At 41.8% G+C, this 22,331-nt stretch overlaps 1 protein-coding gene across 2 annotated transcripts; it reads left to right on the forward strand.

Moving 5' to 3' along the window:
• The first annotated feature begins 137 nt into the window (after positions 1-137).
• Positions 138-21,786, forward strand: LOC146961829 (E3 ubiquitin-protein ligase RNF19A). Of its 2 annotated transcripts, none has more exons than XM_085770716.1 (10): positions 138-759; positions 7,888-8,495; positions 9,307-9,797; positions 13,091-13,296; positions 13,564-13,711; positions 16,185-16,347; positions 16,682-16,796; positions 19,272-19,403; positions 19,559-19,808; positions 20,050-21,786. In XM_085770716.1, exons 2-10 carry the CDS (start codon positions 8,343-8,345, stop codon positions 20,327-20,329), a joined length of 1,938 nt encoding a protein of 645 aa, XP_085626842.1. In that variant the 5' UTR covers positions 138-759; positions 7,888-8,342; the 3' UTR covers positions 20,330-21,786. The 2 variants fall into 2 exon arrangements, with proteins under 2 accessions (XP_085626842.1, XP_085626840.1); XM_085770714.1 differs by having other exon boundaries at positions 404-759; positions 19,538-19,808.
• The last annotated feature ends 545 nt before the right edge of the window (positions 21,787-22,331 follow it).

Consider the following 22,331-nt stretch of genomic DNA (forward strand, 5'->3'; position numbering starts at 1 on the left):
ATACTACAGTGCCTCTTATGCCTATGTGTCTGTGACATAATGAGTGTAGTGTTTGTTTAAGATGCGAGTCCCATAAGTCTCTGACTCTGAGGCTGTTGCAGTTGATCCCAGAGGAGTAGCTGGATGCCTTTCACTTTACTCATCTCATCAGAGAATAACCAAACCAAACCTACTCATCTTTCCCTCATGTGAGCACTGGGCCTGTGGGACAAAGTTTTTTTTAAAATATTTATCGATTTAAAAAAAATTTATCTTACGATAAGATGCTCACTAAGATCAGATGTAGTTTGTGTGTATTTGGCAATGAAACCAATGTAACAACTACTGTGCTTCATGGGACTGGGCATTTATGAATTGGAGATCCTGGGACTCTGCGTCATCCCATTGGTTCATGTCACTGCAGTGTGCCTCCCCCGCCGCTGCTGCCGCCGCCGCCGCCGCCGCCGCCGTGCAGCATAGCCATCAGTCTGCTCTGCTGCCGTTACCGGAGGAAGGCACCGCGGATCTCCTCCGTCCTGCACCGGACCGGACTGAACCATCACACCCACCACCACCACCACCACCACCACCACCACCCTCTCCGCAGCGTTTGTCGGTCATTTATGTTTTCGGTGCGGCAGTGAGGAGGAGAGGGAGGAGAGGGAGGAGGAGGAGGAGGTGGAGGAGGAGACGGGGAGATTTCTGTGCTACTGTTTGGTCCTCAAGGGGAGGAGCCAGTTGTTGATTCTACGCTGCAAAGAGAAGGCGCCGTGCAGAGAGGTAAGATACCGTTTACGTAATAGAAATTAATTGTGTGATTTATCTACTGGCTGTGGAGACTTTCTAATGCGCATTTAGACGCCTTTGTTGTTGTTATCCCCCCCTGTCCATGAAGGATAGGTGCATGGAGGTGGAGGTGAATGCGAATACGTAGCCTATTAAACATGCCACTCCCTGCAATAGCATATGATCCCCTGTGCAGACCTCTTTTGTAATGATTATAATAGATAAGTGGAAATGTGTGTTAATAATTTATCTGAATAAGTGTAGAGATTCTGTATGTCCACCTTTTCACTTGTTCGTTTTTATACCACCTTTTATTCACACTTTCATCCCATAATTATATAGGATGTACACCAAAGGCCTGGCTGCCTATGGTTTATTGGAGGATTTGGTGGAATAATAGCCTACTTGTTTCATTCCAGCTGTAGAGTTGAAAAGAAATGGATCAGTGAGTTATAATAGACTAGGAAGACTTGTAGCATTGCTGTATGCAATCCCATACCAATATTTGCTACACTAATGTAATATTACATCCAAACTAATCCCTCATATTGTTGTTATTCAGTATAATAAAGTAGGCTAGGAGCTGCCAGAGGTCACAAAGACTCAGCATTGAGCACCACATGGTACAGAAGCAGAATATTATGGTGAGGGATGCCGCGGAGGACACAGTGTGTGTGGGCAGGCTGAGGTCACTCTCATGCCTCTGAAACCCGCATTGCTGATGTGGGCTTGTGTCCAGTCCAACAGATATTTCTTTAATAGGGTGTATCATCAGGTTTCCCTACCCACCAGTATTTTAACTCAGCATCAGATTGAAAACTGGTCGTCTTTTTTTCTTTTTCTTTTTTATCCATAGCAACAGCTTGTTAACAAGTGTCATCCTCGAAAATGCCTCCAAACTGGAATAACAGCTGTGGTTGTGATTAAAGAAAGAATCTAGAGAGAAAACACACACACATACACATCGGCTACACATACACATACACATACACAAAGGTCTTTTCCTTGTTTGGCATTTTCAAAGGAGAAACTGCTTTGGGGGCAGATGTTGTGTAATAATCCCAGCTGTCATTGATATTTCATCTGTTATCAGGCGTGTCCTTCCATATGTAGACCTTTGTGATGTCAGAGGGGCTTTACCTTCAAACAGGTCTGTGCAGCAGACATGCACAAGATCACTTAGCCTACTTAATGTCCAGATTAAGAAATGCATTGAAACTTTGATTGGGTATAACCTTTATGTCACAACAAGCTTCTTGCTTGCACCTCATTCACGTTTCCAATGTAAAGAGGTCAGATTAAATCAGATTATTCCCATATTCTAATGTCACAGTGACGACCATCTGCAAATGTCACAATAGGTCATCACTCTGTCAGAGGTCATGTGGTTTTACTTGTTGTTTACTATCTCCCGATCTGCCTGACGTATTAGTTCACCTCTGGATGAACGAACGATGATGTTATTTACCTGCAAATAACAAAGATGCCTAGAGGGGCAGATTAAATGGGAGCCAGTAATTTAGTATTGCACTTTACCAAAGATTATGGATATGCAAGATAGTCTACAGATTAAAGAAGTAATCATCGAAATTGGAGCAGCAGAGCCTGAGATACAGACTTGTAGGTCATGCTGCATAAGCACTGGATGCTACATTCCCCACAAACTTTTTACCTATAGCTCACTGTGTCTGTGCTTCAGTCTAAACTTGGTTGGGGGTGCTCTGCTTTTGTTGTCCAGTTGAAATTGCTATGCTGAATCATACACTGGTGTCTGGCCATGATGTCAGCTAAGTGATTAGTTTGGTTTATCCTGTTGGAAATAAAATAATATTTGCTGTTGTGAATTGAGACTGACATGTGGGGCTGAAGCTTTTGCCCTTGTGCGTTGTTGTTTCTGATGGCACGTGGAAGGAGTGCCACTGCCGTGAGGTGCTCGAGCAGGTCACAAGGTCACACAGCCATCTTGTTAAAGCTTGACAGTGAATCTCCTCTTGCTGCTGCTTCCACACTGTGGAGACGTAAATCATTTATTGTGACTTGCATTATCACACAGTAAAAGACAGATTCTATAATGATAGCTTGTCTGTAACATGTATAACTATCATATCATAAATTCAGTGGGGATGTTATGATGAATGGAGCTGAGCTGTTGTATATGACCTTATCTGCTGTAAATGATACCCCCTGCTGGAAGAACTGCAGAGTTACTCCACAGAGGAGATGAAAGTGGGTTCTTTTTTCCCCTGAAAGTTTCATTTTCCTGTGGGAACCAGTTCAACATGATTGATTTTTACCCTCTCCAGTGATGTGGCTATACTCAACTCCCAGAAGGGCTAGGTGTTTCCCAAACACATCACAGCACTTCACTTTGAAGTTTCGCTCCCATACCGCTCTGTAAATATGACACGATTTAATCTATTTTCACAGTTTGATTGCAATTATACCCAGTCATTAAATCTGAGATTAAGGTCAGAATTTTCTCCTGATTGGAGGGTGATTTTATTTGTTTTCTGCCACAGAGAGAAAATTCCAGGACATATTTTGTGTTTGTGTCTTGTGCATTAATTCTCTGTAATCCCTCAAGACGCTTTAAGAATTTGAATTCCAGTTACAGGCTGTTTTATCGGATTGTTCATTTTCTGTAGTAGAGAGAGAGAGAGAGAGAGAGAAACATCAAAAGAGCATCAGAGTCCCGTACGGTGTAAAGAGAGGAGGTCAAATCTTTAAGTGGGTCTTTGGCCTCAGGAGCGTTTTGTACTGCACGTATACACACAAACACACACACACACACATACATCAACATCGTCATTCAAGAGAAAAGAAGACCATTAAGCTGTAAACTGAATATGCGCTGTCTCTCTATCTCTCTTTCCGAGCAGCATCTGCGGCCGTGCCTCCTGTTGTTAGCTGTCTTCCCCTGAGCTTTCAGAGGGACATTGAAGAGGACAGGACCTTTTCTTCTTACTCCCCATTGTCTCATCACTGCATATATTTAGACAGGTCACACTGTTTGCTTAACCCCAATAATCTCCGTTATTATGATTTAGATGTGCATATCGTATGTTTGAATATCAGTCCATGTATTAGCCTGGATGTTTGTTTTGGCGCAGAATTCAAGGTTTCAAACCAGAGATTGACACCACAATGTTTTTGGACTCGCGTGTGTGAATGGCACTGGTTTCTATGTATCTCATTGTAGTTGTGCTTGTTTATTCCTTATTGCTGACTTTTTACCAAGGTTAACTCTACTTTACCATTTAAATCGAGGGAAAACATGGGTCATATTATATATGATGTTCATCTGCTTTTTACAACTCTTCATCGAAGCAAAAACAAGAAACAAACACGTATTTGTGATGAGCGACCACCAGTGAGGTTAAAACAAATGCTCCTGCTGAATGTGTTTGGCTTTTGATGTGCCAAGAACATCTGTTTTGTTGTTTTTGCAAGCTTTGCCTGTGACTGTGTAATGAAACAGTAATGCTCTTTGTGTTTCTAATTTAGCCACTGGTTGTAGAAGACAAGCAGCATCTCATTACCCAGAACCCTCGTCTGCCATTTGTGCATAACAACGTATAGGTGCCCATCTGGGTTTTTGATGGGTGGATGATGTGATACAAGATGATCATGATGATGATGATCTAGAACAATGTAAGATTGTGAACTGCAGAGAGAGAACGTCATTTGTGATAAATTCAAGCTTTGGTCAGAAGTTGAGGGAACAAGTTTTTATACTACCTACATTTAAAAAAATGTTTGGCCCAGAGTTGCTCCTGCTTCGGTGCACTTAGTTTAGAGTCTCAAGTTGACCTGCCAGGATACTTTGGCTGATTCTAGGGTCCATTACTGGTCCAAAACTAGTCTGAGTGGTGTAGTAGTTAAATGGAGCTGATTCGCAGCCTAAATTGACCCAAGTCTGAGCCCCTAAATCCCAGTCAAATCTGACAGTTAAGCACGGACCAGAGCCAACTCACATTTAGTCCTTTGGTGCCAAAACACAGCAAAATGTGCTGACATTTAGCAGAGAAGTGCAATGTATCATGTTATGTAGAGTATTGTTTTTAATTTGCTGTTCATATTTTTCTATAAAAAACTGATTCAGTGAAAGATTTTGATCAATAATAAATTGTGGTCCTTTAGTAGAACAACAATCTTTGCAGACTTCATGCAGACTGCAATAACAAGTTTTACATTGCATGCTGTTCGTCTAATGTTCTTTAGATCTGATTTCACATGCACAGCTTTGTCTGTGCTCTGCTGTGTATGAGAAGAGAGGATTGGGCAGAACAAGCCTTTTTAATTCTGAACTTTCAGATGAAAAACTTCATTCCCTCGCTGTGGGAACTTATCTAAGTCGCTAGACAGCGAATTGTGTTGTCGTAATTACTTGGCTATCTGTCTTTAGTATAGAGCGATAAGCCCTGGCTGAAGCCCACTGAGCTGTATTTTAAGAGTACTCTAATTCTGTGTCTCTCCATGTGTGTGTGTGTGTTTGTAGACATGCCAGGGTGCCTGTGTGTGTTTGAGCACATATAAGGAGTGTGTAGGCATGGATGCACTATAGAGGCGGTATGTTCATGGCTTCTGAATTGAACTCTTGAGTGGGTTATGTGCTTTTGATGTCTTCATGTGTTGGATTTATCACTATAAATAAACAGCAGCGCAGTGATATGTTCATCACAGAGCTCGGTGCGTTGGGTTCATGTGTTTAGTCTGAGAAAGTCACTTACCATGCAGTGTGGAGTGTGGTTGTTGGGGAAATTCAAGTGGATAGATAAAGAATATAAGAGTGACAGCTACTGTAGAAATGGAAGAAAAGCTACTAGCAGAGGATTTTGAAAGAGAAACCCTTACAAATAGTTGCTGTGGTGCAATTTTTTTTTTTATTACTTAATTCAACAGAATGCATTCTTTGCTTTGTGTTGTGTTGTTGTCTGCCAACAAAATTCTCTGTGAGAGATCGACAGTTTTCACTGACTACATGTTGGGGAAAGTAAAGAGTTGCTAGAGGATGTTTGAACAAATACAACTGGTCTCAAAATGATTGTAACGTGATGCTCAGACAGTTGTTTTATTGAATCTATTCTTTTTCTTTGTGCATTTTGTGTAATGTTTCTTCTGTTTACTTATATGACATTGATAATAAGAAGATATTCTTTAGGGGGATCTTTAATTTGGTTTGAACAGATGTTAAGGCAGTTGTAACAGCCTGTTGTCAGTAGCAAACTAGTGCATCATTTAATCACTGGTTGCGCGCCTACTTCTCATAGTGCAGCTCTTTTCTCTACTCTAAGACTAGATAATGTGACACTGCATGAAAAGTGCGATTCATGTTGAGTTCGACAATCGACATCCATATGACTGGAATATAAATACAACTCGAACTCCCAGCCTCAATGCAAGAAGGCAGGTTCAGCACTGCAGTGTTACATAAATCTAGGTTCTTTGTGCATCCCCCCTTTAAAGACCGACAGTAGCTCAGCTGTAGCTAGCTGTCTCTTGCCACTGCAGATTTCAAATAAAGTGTGTTACTTTTTGAGTTAACTTTTCTGCAATTACACAATTAGAGGGCTGTTTTATTGTAGACCCTAATATAGATTATATTCTATAACCATATAATATTTCATGTTGTGTTCCGTGGTTCTGATTTGACGTTGTGTCGATATGGAGACAGCTATTTTAATTGGTCTCGGGTTTATGTGAATCACCTCATGCTCTCTTTACTCTCTGGGCCTGATTATGAAAGCTCGCTGCTGCCTAATGGAGACAGAATGAGTTGTCTGTGCTGTCTATCACCGCCTCTCCTCTGCCTCACCCTCACCCTCTAACTCCCCCGATTCTCTCTGTCAAACCAGTCACAGCACTCTCTCCCAGACTCAGCTCTTTGTGTCTCATGGCTGTGACCTTATTGCTCATGTCCGAGGTCGTATGAAAAGGGGGAGGCCAGGGTGCAGAGAGCCCAAAACCTCCATTTTTTACTTCATATAAGTGACTTTGATATCTTGGAGCGAAATGATGTTGCAGCTTATTTCATGAATTGCTATTTTTGTTACATCATTGAAAGGTCAAATTTTAAAATGAGGACCTGGTCTGCTTCGAGTAAATGTCGTATTGGTGTCAGGTCTTCTCAGGTCTCGAGCATCTGTTTATCAACAAAACCCTCAATGTGGTGTTTAATACACAATATATCTTTTATTTATGTGGAACAGATTTACACTGATTAAATATGAATGGGCTGCTAATGATGAAGATATCACAAATGAAGCATCAGATTGAGCTACTGTTTGTTTGAAAGGCCTGTTTGCTGTTGTTGTTTCGTATAATGTGGCTGTGAATTCGTAGCCAGAGGGGAAAAAAGTTTGTATATTGTACATGGAGTTCACACAGAGGTTGCTCCACATAAAAAAAAAAAAAGTTTGAAAGGGAATCAGAGTTCAAACGAGAGAACATGAGTGCAGATGTGATTTGATGCTGAGGCTAATGATATGGTAAATTATAAATATGGGTGTGACACTGATGTTGGGCTGGACAATATGGTTCAGAGCATTAGTCCCCAACCCTTTTTTTGGTCTGTGATCTGTGAAAGTGAAGAAATATCTACTGCATATTTGTAGTGGTTGAAACTAAAAGTTCAAACTAAAAATGTAAAGTAGGTTTGGAACCTCTGTTTTAGATCAAAATCACTATTCAAAATTAATGTCCAATTTCCAGATATTTTATTCTATACTGTATATATTGAGATCTGTTACATATTAGATTGCAATCTCTATTGTGATATATAGTTACATAGTAGACAACATGATGAATTTTGTTTTACTTTACTGCATTAGACCAAGCTTTAACCCTAGCCCACTTTGTAAATAAACCCCTCAGTAACCTATTAAGTTAGTTTTTAATTACATTTTGCCTGGAATGGTTTGCACAACACAACTACAACACAATATAATTAAATCCACATGGTGCAGTTGAAAGTTGATTAATAATTATATTGGATTGGATTACTGTCGAGCCTCTAGCTCCACTTCTCATGTAGGGCTTTGTATAACACAATATATTATTATCTGAGAGTAAAGTGCATGTATTTATTGTTCACAGTCTTGGTTGTGTTTATTCTGCTTCTAGTGTGCGGGATCTCTGGGTGAAGAGGAGGCCTGAGACGATGAAGGAGAACTCAGGGGTTCAACCCGTTCAACAGGACTAGTTGGGAGCGAGGGAGCTGCAGCGGAGGTGGAGGAGATAAAGAGGACTGAAAAGACAAAGTAAACCACATGACCACGGACCTAGGAAAGGCTCCAAATTAGTGATGTTCCCCTTGGGCGGGGATTACCTCCTCCCTGTCGTCTCCCCCTCTGTCTCTCCAGCATACAGCAGAGCAGCCGCCCAGCTCCAAAGCTCTGAGCCGTGAGAGCTCGCTGTGCTCACCCACCCACACACGCACACGCACGTACAAACTCAAACACGCACACTCGCTGTCTCACATTCATACACACACATACACACACACATACGCAGTTGCATCCTGCTCATGGTCGTTGGCCTGCCCTCCTCAGCTGCTGCTTCTGCTCTAGTCCCAGACTATGAAGAGGCCCAAGCAGCAGACGGGGCCGTTGAGCTTCCTAAACTTCTTCAGCAGGAAACCCAAATCGGAGCCGAGGCCCGAGAAGCCCGTGGAAGCCTGGCCCAAGGAGGAGGTGGCGATCACCCTGACTCCCAGCGAGCATCCAGAGCAGGTGAGGATGTTTCTCGCATTAGAGTGAAAGTGAGCAAGTAATCCCACATCAAATACTTGTAAATGTTTGATCTTTGGGTTTTCTGTGTTCCAGTTTGAGCTTTAGTTGTACATTAAGAAGCTTATGTGGAGTTTATTGGTAGGGCTGGCTTTGAAAACTCACGGCCTGGAAATTTACTGATGTGTCACATCACATATATATATATATTTATTTATGTGTTTTGGATTCTGTCTCGCTGCTCTGTTGCTGCAGGTACACTACCTCTGCATTTTAGGTGTCACCATTAAAAATGATCCTACATTTGAAACATAGGACATATTAATTTACATGTTTATTATTTGTTCTTATTATTCCATATTTCCAGTGAGTTTTTTTTAGTCTTTGTTGTTCACATAAGTCAAATTTTAGACATCTTGCTGCTCTGACTGAGTCTGACTGTGTCTCACATTGTTTGGTTAGACAGAGGAAACCGCAGAGAGGCTGCAAATCATTAACTTTGGTTGTATTACCCTGCGCTTGCTTCCTCCATCTCCTCATACTGTTATAGCCCGAATCCATTAGCGTGTTTATTTAATTAATTGGTAATTTCTAGAAATTATGTTGCCAAGAAACCAAGTGACCAAAGAGAACAAGTAGCCACAAGTAGCCTGTACGTCATACACATTAACCTATAGTGTTTATCAAAAGAAAGGCAAAGATGCTCCATTTGTTCATGTTTATATCTTTCAAACTAAAATGTTTCTTGAGAACAAAAGCAGATAGTGGTCATAATTTGGATTTAGTAAATCAGCAGCACTGCTACTGTTCACAGGACCTCAGCATCACAGCAGAAGAGGCTGGAGAATCAAGAGTTTCTGGAGCAGAAAGAGGAGAAGGAGGAGGTCCACCGGCAGCGGCTGAGGTGGGAGAGGAGGGTGCGGCCACAGCAGAATGCGTGGGCGGGGTCAGCAGTGGCTCCACTGGTGTCCTGTCCCTCTCCTCCTCCAGCCAGGAGCAGCTATTGGATGAACACCTGGAGGAGTGCCCACTGTGCCTGCTCAGTCAACCGCGTTGCCACTTCCCACGCCTCACCTCCTGTTCCCACCGGGCATGCTCCGACTGCCTCCGCCAGTACCTGCGCATCGAGATATCAGAGAGCCGGGTGGGCATCGCGTGCCCGCAGTGTCCCGAGACGCTGGCACCGCTGGACGTCCGCGCCATCCTGGATGACCGGGCGCTGCTGGAGCGGTTTGAGGAGTACCAGCTTAGGCGCTTTCTGGCCTCTGATCCGGATACCCGCTGGTGTCCCGCACCCGACTGCAGGTGAGGATCAAACTTATACCACCACGCTTTTAGAATAAAGTAGAAAATCAACAAGTTTTCCTAGAACAAAGTGTATTTACACTAGAAAAGCTTTAATCTGGAAGTAATTAATGGTTATAAAGAATAAAAATCTGATTTATTGAGAGCACAGAGAGAAGATAATTACTGTAAATAAAGAAAAAGATAAGACACAGAAAATGTGAAATAATGGCCTATAAACTTGTATAAAATGTATTTTTATGGGCATCTTGAGTCACGCAATAGCTGTTCACTGTACTGTAATTGCGGCACAAAACAATTATCCCTAATCCACTGCTGCAATATGACAGCCCCTGTCAAACCCTGTCATCCCACTGCAGGCTTTGTGTTATGAAACACAGCTGTGAACATTTTTCAACATCAGAATGATTGATCGCACTTTAAAAAGCCGAACTGACAGCAAGCGAAAGCTCAGTTTGAATTTTATGTGCATCCTGAGGCTTGTGAAATTTTGATTCCAGCAGTATATTTATACAGATCCAGGAACAGAACACATGGTTGTGAATGATGAGGGAAACTAACTATACCTTTTCAAAAATGTATCTAAATCTACCGCGTCCAAATGTGAGACTATATCGGGTAACACAAAATACAGGTTCTGGCATTTAACTCACTTGCTCCTGTGGATAATTGGCTGAAATGTTTAAAGTACACCTACACTGTGATTTCATTGCAGAATCGATCTAAGACATCATCATAAATCGTACAGGGAGGAATCCGTGCTGTGGACGAATCAGATGTTTTTCTATTGACGACAGCTTCAGTAAAATAGACCACAATGCAATGCAACCTCAAAACATGTTCTGAGTTAACTCGCTTCTTTTCTGCTGTTGTTTTATGACATTCACAGACACCAATCCATCGCTGTATCACCTTAATGTTCACAGGCGGGTAACAGGATAGGGCTGCCTGATGGGAAACCGTGATGTGTGCCGTGTGTGTGTGTGTTTGTTATGTTTGTGTGTGTGTGTGTGTGCTCGATGGATATTTGTGGTCAGAAGCACGTATGCACCAGGGTCCAGGACTTGGTGGTAGACTGTCTGTCTCTCCCGGCTGTCAGTGCTCACAGCCCAGTCATGATGAATGAGCGGAGCAGAAATCAATACGCCAATCTGTCCAATGCTGTGGTGATTAAATATAACACAGAGAATGAGAGATCGGATTTCCAAAGTATCTACAAAACTTTAAAAAAAAAAGGCATGGAGCCGAGGCAACTGTTGTAGTTTAAAATGACTAATAGTTCCCATAGGGCAGAGGCTTTCGAGGTGCTGACCCATTACGTAAAGTATTCATAGTTCACAGATATGTTTTGTATGTACCCCATGTTCTCCACATACAGTACAGGCATTCCTCGAGGTCTTAGTGACAGAAGCTTAGCTGGAGATTATCTTGGTTCTAAGAAAGTGTGGCAAAATGTGCGTTTTGCACTGCGTGTGCACAAACACTTTCATGTTTCTAATCTAATGTCACAATATGTCAGCCCATGTCAAAATGATGTACACAATAAATTGATAATAAATTGATTTGGGCTCCTGTCAAACCTTCTATATTTTACATTTTCTCATTACGAGATATGTACTGAACTATGGGTGCCCTGTGGGGTTTTCTTCAAAATAAACAAAGGCTTTTTTTACATTAGCCTCTCCCACCAAAAACAGTGATTGTTGAAATGTTGAAATCATTTTCTTCCTGGCAAAACAGCAGATATTTTAAAGCTGTTTTCCACTTGCTTTGCTAACGTCTCCGTTTGCATTGACTAATGCTCTTACTCTTCCCTGCCTTTTGCTGTTGCACTGCTGCTGCATATTTCTTGATGCATTACCACCACCAACTGTCAATCAGTGGAATAGCCTGAAACCATTACCAACCATGTATCGTGTTCGGGGCCCATGCATGTGCATCCTCGTTCATGAGATATACTGTAGACAGAAACAGTCATACACTGTTGAAAACTTGCAGTGCAACAAGTGGTCAAAAACTCCTGGGGCAGCTTTAATTCCCTCCTTCAATCAAATGTTCTACTTTTTGCGAAGTGTTCCTTCACTGATGTGCAGAGACACTTCAACAAGTGGAAATTCTCTCTGTGTGCATAAAACATAATTTTCATTTATGAATGCACAAGCCTTCTGTGTTTGGACTCAGGAGTCAAAAACTAAGGCTTTTTAAAACATATAGTTGCACATTTATAGATTCTCTATATATGGAAGGCCCACTCCAGACACCAATTATTTTTCAAAGCTAGAGCGTTTTACATTTTTAAAAGCATGTCTGGAGGGGATCTTTAAGAATGTATTTATATATTATATAAGCATATATTTTGCAAAAGGCTTTTGCTAAAACTTTGATCTACCAATAATCTATATTGTCAGAGACAAGAAATAAAAGTGCAGCGCTGCCTGTCAGGTGAAAGGTGTCAGCAGCCTGTGGCATTGCCACTGTTGTGCTGTCAGAACTTCTTAAAACATCTTTGTGTGATGCCAATTACTGCTGCTTTCTCTGATAAAGACATTCAACTGATACCTGGAAATGTTTTTATGCATGAGCAAGTGTTTGACTTGAGAATCAGACACAGTTCAAATCTAGTTTGACACCAAAGTGGAATCCAGGCAGCAGTCTAATTATCCTCGTATATATATGTGTGGGTGTGTGGGTGTGTGTGTGCGGGGCCTTCATCTTGCCTGATCCATAGTCCCTTCACATAAACCTGAAAACCACATGGGGCTGACTCGCCCCGGTGGAGCTTTAAATACTTCACAGCAGAGCAGCGTTGCCTGGATCCTAGAGACCTGTGACTCAGTCACTGTTACTTTAACTTTTGTTTGATCATTACTCACATGATCTTATGAATATTAATATTTGTGTTGATATCCCCTGTGAGGAGTGACATTAGGTCCATTGGCACTAAGTTCCTTGCTATCATCACAATGACAAGTCAAGATCTGAGGGTGCAATCATTCAGGGTTCAGGTGTTGAACTTTGTAAACCAGTCCCACAGAGATAGCTGTGTCTCTCACTGAGTCAACAGATGTGCTGTTTGTGAGCCAAGACAACAATGAACAATTCACTGTGCTTCACAAGGCTTAACGGGAAAACGATGCAAGGAGAGCAACAGACGCGTGGATCGTGTTTTTTGTTGTTGTTTCCAGTCAGACAACCAAAATCAATGATATTCAGCAGAAACTGCAGCTCCGAGAAGAAGAATCCCTCCTCCCAGGTCTCAGTTATCATCTGAATCAGTTTCTGTCTCTCCTCAGCTATGCAGTGATAGCTTACGGCTGTGCCGAGTGCCCCAAGCTGAGCTGTGGCCGCGAGGGATGCGACACAGAGTTCTGCTACCACTGTCGGCAGCTGTGGCACCCCAACCAGACGTGTGACCAGGCCCGGCGCCAGCGGGCCCGCCACACCTCAGGCGGCAACGATGCCTCCACGCTGTACGTCTTCAATGAAGAACAAGGAGGAGGTATAGGACATGTGGCTCTGTTTGTTGCGGTGTCCAACGTGATAAGGAAATCTGTCTACCAGCACCTCTAAAGCTAATTAATGTGTTAAACTGTGTTCGTTTAATCTGCACAGAAGCATAAAAACATCCCTTTGACATCTCTTGGCAGTTTCACGCAGCTGCTTCATTTCCCCCCCGAAATTTCTCAGCTCTTCCCTTGAAGTGAATAAATAGATATTGCACAATGTGTGGTCATCCCGTCTTTCCATCTTCCTTCTGTTGCTGTAGATGCAGAGGAGATCAAAGCGTGCCCTCGCTGTGGTGCCTACATCATGAAGACCAATGATGGCAGCTGTAACCGTATGAACTGCACTGTGTGTGCCTGTCAGTTCTGCTGGCTGTGTATGCAGGAGATCACCGACGTGCACTACCTCAGGTGTGTTGTTAGCTGTCGGCTCAGGAACACTAACAAATGTCAAACATTGAACCCAGAAGCTGTAATTTTGAGAACACACGGTGAATTTATTATTCAAATAATGACAAAAAATAAATCACACTTAGTAATCATTACATAATTATCAATCATGGACTACAGGAAGAGTAGCTAGTAAATTATTGGCAGCTAATAATCATTCATCTAATTATTAACATGGGATATTCATGATTTGGTCACCTTGGATTTTTCACTAGTTTAGCGTAATACATTTTATCTTGGTTCTTGCGATCTACGTATGCAGTAAAAGTACTGCTCAAAAACACAGACAGAGAAAGACAGAGCAGCAGAATTTGATCCTAGTCTCACAACAGCATGAGGTGAAAAATGTTTGATGGTACAAGTCCAACTTTTGCAATTGTAAGATACTGAAGTATTCATCATAGAGGACTAAAACTTTTATAACTAGATTCACACTATAATTACTGATATTATACCTGGGTTCACACTGATATTCCATGTGTAGGTTTTCATTAAGTAATACCCAGTTGGAAATTTAAAAAAAAACTGGTCAAGTCAGCAAAGCGCATAATACTGTATGTCATTTATGAGGGGCTGCACTGCTTTAAACGGTTCCTCTGAGCCTCCATCGACTGCTGACTTGTCATCAGTGCATCCGCCCTGTCTGCCTCCGTATGTCCAACAATGCGGCAGAATGAAACCCAAGCTACAAGACTAACAAGAGGATGATAGGGAAATCTTTCCATTGACTCATTATAGAACTACAACACATGAAAGGTGTCGAGATTAATGATTTTTTTTTTCCATGTATTGATTGTTTTTCATGCGGTTCTGCAGCCTGCATGAGCCACATCGTCTCTTTTGCACCGTCTCTCCTCCTTTTCCCCTAGGCCCTCCCCCCTCCTCCTTTTCTCTTCCATCACACCGGTCTGTCTTTCACACTATAAATTACAGTGAACGTCCTACTGAAGGGCAAAGCTTTTACCATCACACAGCAGATCTGCAAGTGCTGCTAACCATAATATCTCACTGCAATTCCCTCAGCCAGGCTTTTAGATTCCCAAAGTGACATTAGCTGCTGTAACACAAACACATGCTTTGAGAAATAGCATGGCCCTAAGGTACCATTTGTGTTCCCTGTATTGTCACTGCTGCTCCTACGTGTTCATTGCTGCTTCATTAGGCCAAACAGTATTAGTCAGTGTTGGCAGTTAGAATTACACCACAACATCAAAGGCTGATACAAGATTAAAGTAGCACCTAAAGCGACGGTTATTGTATCTAAAGTCATGTTAGGTTACAGAATATCTACTCCTTGTCAACAGAATTGAATAAACAGACTTTTCTTAACAGCTGCACATAAAAAAGAAATATGTGAACTGGTGTTGCATTCAGGGAGATAAAGTGATGAATGCAAATGAGATCATTTAGTGTGAGTAATAATGAAATGACAGCAATCAGACAGCCTGCTAATGTTGTCATGTTGTTGCCAGTGCTCATTTGTTTCACTAATTTCTCTTTGAATCATAATCTTTTATGTTTGCGCCAGAGTGGGCTGAAGCTCTGTGAGAGGTCATGACCTATGTGACAATGATGCATGGTGATTATAAAGTATGAAGTTTGGATAAAACCAAAACTCTGTGCTAATAAGGTGACATTAAGACATGGTGGTCTAGAGCTATGACATTAAGCCACACTGGTGCACACATATTTCTAACATGATGATATAAGGTGATGTGTACTGGGTTCATGTTTCACTTTAGGATTTGCTAAATATTTAGTAGTACTGCTGAGGCAGATGGGATTTTTTCTTCTTCTCAGTTTTGCAGCTGTCATAAAGAATCTAATGGTGTAAAGTGAAAAGTGAGGGTCTTGAGATTTCAACATTTAAAGACCTTGAATAACATCCATCCAGTAGCTGTCAAGTTGTTTCTGTCAAAACCAAACATTTCAGCCTTGTGGTGCTGCCAGGGGAAAAGTCGGGGGATCGTCACAGTCATTAGGATTCATCCTTTCATGCAAACATGCCCATTCGGGGCCTCTGTGGGCCCCCTTTACCAGCCTGAAATGTGGGGCACATGTGGGCCTCAAGTTGCAAAGCCCCAGTGTGGGCTGCCCAGATCAATAAGTATGGAGCCCCCCATTGATATGATGTTAATGGTATAAATGATATGCCCTCATTTGGGCCTGCCCACATAAAGCCGAAGGACATGTGGGCCCTGTGTGGGGATTAGTGTGTGTTTTGCCCTTCCCACACTAAACCCACAATAGCCCTCAGTGGGCCCGCGTGGGCAGGGAACCATGTGTCTGCACAAAATGTCACATAGTCCATTCAGTAGTGGTGAACTGAACAACAGAGAGACTGAGATCAAAAAGATACAGTTTTGTTTTGTTTTTTAAATCTCTGCATGCTGGTGCTGTGAACTCTTTGGTGATCTCCCCTGTTGCGCCTCAGTCCCTCAGGATGTACGTTCTGGGGGAAGAAGCCATGGTCACAAACCCGCAAGGTACTGTGGCAGGTGGGCATGTTGCTCGGAGCGCCGGTGGTCATCTCCCTTATAGCGGGCATCGCCATCCCTGTCATCATTGTGGGCATACCAATCTACATGGGCCGAAAGGTATAAAAACACTCAGTAAACACTCTCTCACGGTCTTTAAATGACTCCAACTCAAATCCTGTTAATTTGCTTGTAATCAACAGATGTGAAATCACTTATGAACAAATCGTCAACATGCAGATCAGGTGGATTAAACACCTAACGAAAACACAATTGCATCTAAACTGTGAATGTACTCGTCTGTCTTTATGTTAGAGTACTGCCCTCTGGTCGTACCCCTCCCTCAATGCATGCAGGGATACTTTTATTAGTGGAAATGAAAAATGACAGGACAAAGTTTATTTACAAAATGAAATTAGAGCATCTAACTCACATTTTATTCATTACCATCCAGGTCCATGGTCGCTGTAAGAAAAACAGTATCTCAGGAAGCAAGCACTACTTGACTGTGGCGAGTGGGGTGATGATGTCGGTGTTTGTGTCGCCGGTCATAGCAGCTGTCACTGTGGGTAAGGAGAAACAAGATGGCTGCCTTCTGTGCTGCACAGTGAGGAGTAATCAGAAAACTGTGAAATGTATAGTTAGCAAATTTTTGCTAAATTAGTTGTCATTTAGCAATATACAATTTTTTTTTTTTAATAAATATTAATAAAATAGCAACAATAACCTTAAAATAGCAGTTAAGGCCTGACACCTTATAGGTTGAATAGTAATAATAATTTAAAATATTTAGAATATTATGTTTTATGGTTGTATCAGAACTTCCAGTGTCTCAGCCAGTATTTATATGGATTAAAAATAATAATAAAAGACACTCCGTCCTATAATTATGAGTTATACATTATAGAGCGTTGACACGCATTTTAAGAAGCATCCAGGTTTCATCTGGCACAGACCTTCAGAGCACAACCCTACAGACAGTGATACAGCCATATGAATACTCACAAACCCGTGTATGCAAACACGCAACTTGATTTCATAACTACACACACACACACACACACGGTGTAAAGTAGCATTTTGATGATTCATGCCCCTTCCTACCCCCAGGTAACATTGGTGGCTCTGACTGAAGCCCTTAAGGCTGTATCAGCTCCTCAGCCTCTCTCTGCAGTGTCACAGCCATCACTACCGCACACTGACGTGCCCTGCCTTGGCACGCACACCAACACACACACACACACACATACACACATACACGAACAAACATTTAGCCGCACTGTACTCTCCACCCTCGCCTCCTCCTACCCCTGTGGATAACCTCTCTGCTGGCTCTACAACCCCCCACCCCCCACTCCCCACCCCCGTTTCCGTTTTCACTCTGGCTGTACTTTCTCTCCGTCATATGTTTTCCTCGTATCTCTTCTGTTTCTCAAATTTCAGTCACGACTCTGTGTCTTGTTGTTTCTCTCTTTTTAACTCTCTCTCTCTCTCACACACACACACATACGCACACACCCCCACACACACACGCACGCACACACCCATGCAGACACTCTCTATGTGAAACAGTTTGGTTGGCAGGCTCATCCTCTTGCTCTGGTTTCACCCTGTTGCTGAGTCAATAGCGGCCCAGTGTTCCCGCTGTGTTAATGATGTCCCTTTGTTTGGCTGGCACTCTGCTTTTGTGTTCCCAAATTTCTATCTCAATCACAGGTTACATAATCACTCAACATAGGCAGGCCGCTGCTCATCGAGTTTGGAGGTTTGTAGAAAGTACTTGTGTGAAGGTTATGAAGGAGAGAGAGAGAGAAGAAAGTGAACTTGTTTCATAATTTGACTTTGCCAGTGTAGTTACGCATTGCAGTGGTCTTATTTTGATTTAACATAAAGACAAGTCATCCATACTTATATCTATCCATTACCTCATTTTTATGTCAAAAATGTTGACATTATGTATCCCACCAACGCATGAACTGTATAGAAATCAGCCTTGCTGCTACATTTAAGGGTGTGTTCACAACATATGTAGCCAGAAAATAAAAGCAGCAGGAGAAAATAATACTCTATTAATTTCCAAGTGTCCACTGCAGGGATGTCTCTCCTCCTCAACTTAATAAAACTATAATCATATAACCAGGAAGTGTCACCGTGGCCTAGGGAGCAGCACAATATACAAAACACAGAGGTTTCAAAACATATAACAGACTAATAATGAGTCATAGGTCACAAAACTGAAACAGATAAAGTAAGATGATGTAAGAAGTAATAAAAAAAACAGTTATTTTACAGTGCATTAAAATGTTTCAAAAAGAAACTTATAAAAGTGGCTAAATAGAGCAAAATCAGCTTGACTATAATTATATGAAAATCGATTTAAAAGTTTACAAGAAAATGAGTCCCTGGCTTGGTGCACACCTTGAAACACAATATAATTTCTTGGAGCATGAGCAGTAGTCCTTATTTTTAATTGGAACAATTAAACTGCATAAATAAAACAGTTAAGATGCCAAGAAAAGCTTTATAAATAAGTGCATACTGGAAACTTCAGTGCAGTCCATAGTAAAGCAGGAGGAACTCATCTTGAGAATGTATGACTCTGTAATTGTCCATAAAACATAAAAGCCACTAACACAAAACTGCATTTACTAGTAGAGAAAGCTAATGAAATTACATAGCAGCGGTTGGATTTTAATATTAGATATTTTTAACAGAAAGCTTTTATTACTATCATGGGGTGGGTGCACATTAAAACACAACAAGATTTAGCAGGCCATTCTAGTGTTGTCTGAACCTGAACTGTACAAAGAGCCAAACATCAGGATATTTTAGCCTTGGCTGCTTTGATTTTGTCAATTAAAAAAAAAAAAAAACTCTCTTAATGTAGTGCAATACTAAATCGCAGCAGGGCTCTTTTAATAACCATTTGTATGTCATTAAATGATAGTCGTTTGGCACAAGCTGTAAAGACAAATGGTTCCAATTATATATACAGTATAATGTATTAGAAATTGGTTTCTCATACATTTCTTTTTCTCCTGCAGGTGTGGGTGTACCGCTAATGCTGACTTATGTCTATGGGGTCGTCCCAATGTCGCTCTGTAGGAACGGTTGGTGTCGACCGCAGAGTGAACCGCCTGAAACACACAAGATCCAACTGGAGGACTTAGCCAGCTGTGAGTACAGAGTGTAGTCACTGTAAAGCTGATGTGAGGGATTTCATGTGTCGAAGTGATTTACATTAGTGATGAGTTGTGATTCTCGCTCTCATACGGCACGGCCTAATCTGAAGTTTCAACTTCTCTTATAGATCTTCTATTCTCTCATGTAGTCAGTGACCACTGGACGGGTCAGAACAACCCGGCGCTCAGTGACACCAGCGTCCAGGAAGTTAGAGTCAGTGTACAGGAAGTGGGTGTCCTCCCAAGTACGAGCACCACACCCCCAGAGTTAGATAACTATGTGGGATTGGACGAAACCACAAAACGCCATGAATATACCCAGCAGGACAGCCCGGCTGAATGCGAGGTGGTAATCGTGCCTGACAGCCAGCTGGACGACACACAAGCGCCTCCTCTGAGGTAAAGGTCGCCTCTGGATTTTCTCTGTTTATCACATCTCATTTTCCTTTTTCTTTTTGCAAACAAACAACTTTTTTTTTTATTGATGTAACATGACAGTTTTGCTGTTCCAGCCGTGCTGGCGGTTTTCACTCTCTCTGGCTTTTTTTTTTCATAATCAAGATATTGCTGAATACTGTGCTGTATTTCAATAGATAATATATACCATATACCTCTATGTTTATGTCTATTGTCACTACAGAGACGGAACCAATATTGAGGTCCGTGTGGAGATTGAGACCCATCCCAGAGGCGCCCGCCAGTCCAGCCTAAGTAGCATCCTGTCTAGCCGGAGCTTGTCAGTGGAGTCCCTGGGACACTCGCAGTCCCAGTCCCAAGACTACATGTGTGCCTCAGAACTGGAGGGAAGACGAGAGGGTGGAGGAGGAAAAGAGGAAGAGCAGGAAGGGAGAGAGAAACCAGGAGGGGAGGCAGCAGGGGGAGACGAAGGGACTCCAGTCTTTGAAGTAGATGGTGTATGAGGTCCTTTCAACGCAGGCTTTGTACTCTTGTTTAGTCAGGTTTTATGGAAATAAACAAAATCCATGAGCTGAAACGTCACTGGATTGACCTGCAAAAATTGTTGGCCACGGCCGCCTCCTGCTTCCAAGACGGGCCCTCCCACCAGATGCCTTCTAGCTCCAGCCTCTAAGGAAGACGCAGGTTTAGAGAGAGCAAATGTAAAAGATGTGAGTGTGTGAGACAAATAGCATGAGACCACGACATAAGAACTCAAGGGGAAATAAACTGTAAAGCAGACAGGATGGCACCCATCAGAGGTGACCGAGAGTATGATAACCAACTAGTTCAGTCTGTTTTTTTTCTCTGTGGTCCTCTCTGAATAGACACTACCTTATTCTCCCTCTATTATAAATCGATTTCATGAAGCCCTCTCTGTACTCTTATACTTCTTTTAGTGACCTCTCCTCCTTCCTCCCTCTCCTTTATGAATAAAGAAACCCCTCGCAAGCATGATTTATTCACGGGCCAATTAAGAATCCAACAACTATCTTTTCAGTGAGTAAATATCACACTTCCCAAATCATTTTCTTTTTCTACCTTAAACGATTTCTCCAGAATTTTCACGATGCAGTGTTCACACCCGAATTGGGCAACGTAAAACAAACTACGCATGCTGCAATATTGGATTGATTTTGTTCTTAAAGAAGACATCTGGAAACTAGAAAGAAAGCCTGTAACTGTTGTTGTCTGCTGGATTCAAAGATGCTCTGTGACATTGTGGCAGTGATTGGCTGAATCGGCCGGAGGGCTTAGAAATATCATGAATTATAACTATTAATCACACAGATCCACAGTCTTCCATCGAAGCAGAGAGAAGGGCCAGTGGTCACTTTTGCATTGTTGTAGTACAGCGTTTCACCCTGAAGAGGCTTTTCCTTTCTGAACTGGAGAGGGAGACATTGCTTTAGTTTGTAAAATTGCTCATTCTAATGCAGACACTTAACTTGCATTAGTGGCAACATGGCAGCAACACTGCACTCTGAAGAGTCTTAAGTTTAAAAAAAAAATAGCTGCATGATTATACTGTATCCAGGATAACACATATATGCACACACAGGCAAGACTTCCATATTCACACACACAAAGACACAGACAAATGGTCGAACACACATACACACATACACACACACAGCACTCAGTGTAGCCACCAGTAGTGTGCACTGCTGGGGACATTGAATATAAACTGAAGACCCTCTCAAATGATCACAGAGCACCAAAATGACAGCAGCATGCCACCTCGGGCTAAAACTGTAATAACCCCTTCTAGATGATTTATGAGAAATACATGACTATACATGCACTGCTTCGCTTCCTGAGTGTGAAATACTTGTGAGAGATGAACTCAGACGTGACATGATGACCTGTGCTGGGTTGTGGAGAGAAATGAAATAAAGATTTCACCATGAAGGACAAAAACGCAATGCATGTTTTTTATGTGTCGATAATGAATTTGTTTTTCTCATAAGTTCAAGTGGAATTGGAGATTTTCCATTTTCCTAAGTGGAGAAATTGTTTTTTTTTTTTTGAGGGGGCACTTTGAAATTATTTTATAAGTTCACAGTAGGAGTACAGACAGTAACAGTGGGGGAGGGAGCTCCAAAGTCACCAGTCAAAGCTGAACAAGGAAACTTGCAAGTTGTTACAAATCAATCAAAATTACAGAAACTCTTTTTTGGCTCAAGGTGAGGTAGACTTTTTGTCCCCTGTTCTGTTCCTTAAGTTGGTCTTGAAGAAATAAAATGAGGCACTAATCCGAGAAAAAAAAAGTAGCAAATAGAAACATTTGAAAACAGGAAATTACCCTTTGTGTAGATTTTTCCCCCTTTAACCCTAACCCTTAATAATTTTTGTATTAATTTGTTGTAGAGACTTACTGCTAATAAATAAGATCCCTATAGTACATGTTGTAATGGTTTGAAGATGGGTCAGATAAGGTTGCAATAACCAATTATTACCAATAGA

This window comes from Trachurus japonicus, chromosome 24 (genome assembly GCF_045865225.1).
Source record: "Trachurus japonicus isolate A0001 chromosome 24, Traja_1.0".
Classification (NCBI taxonomy): domain Eukaryota; kingdom Metazoa; phylum Chordata; class Actinopteri; order Carangiformes; family Carangidae; genus Trachurus; species Trachurus japonicus.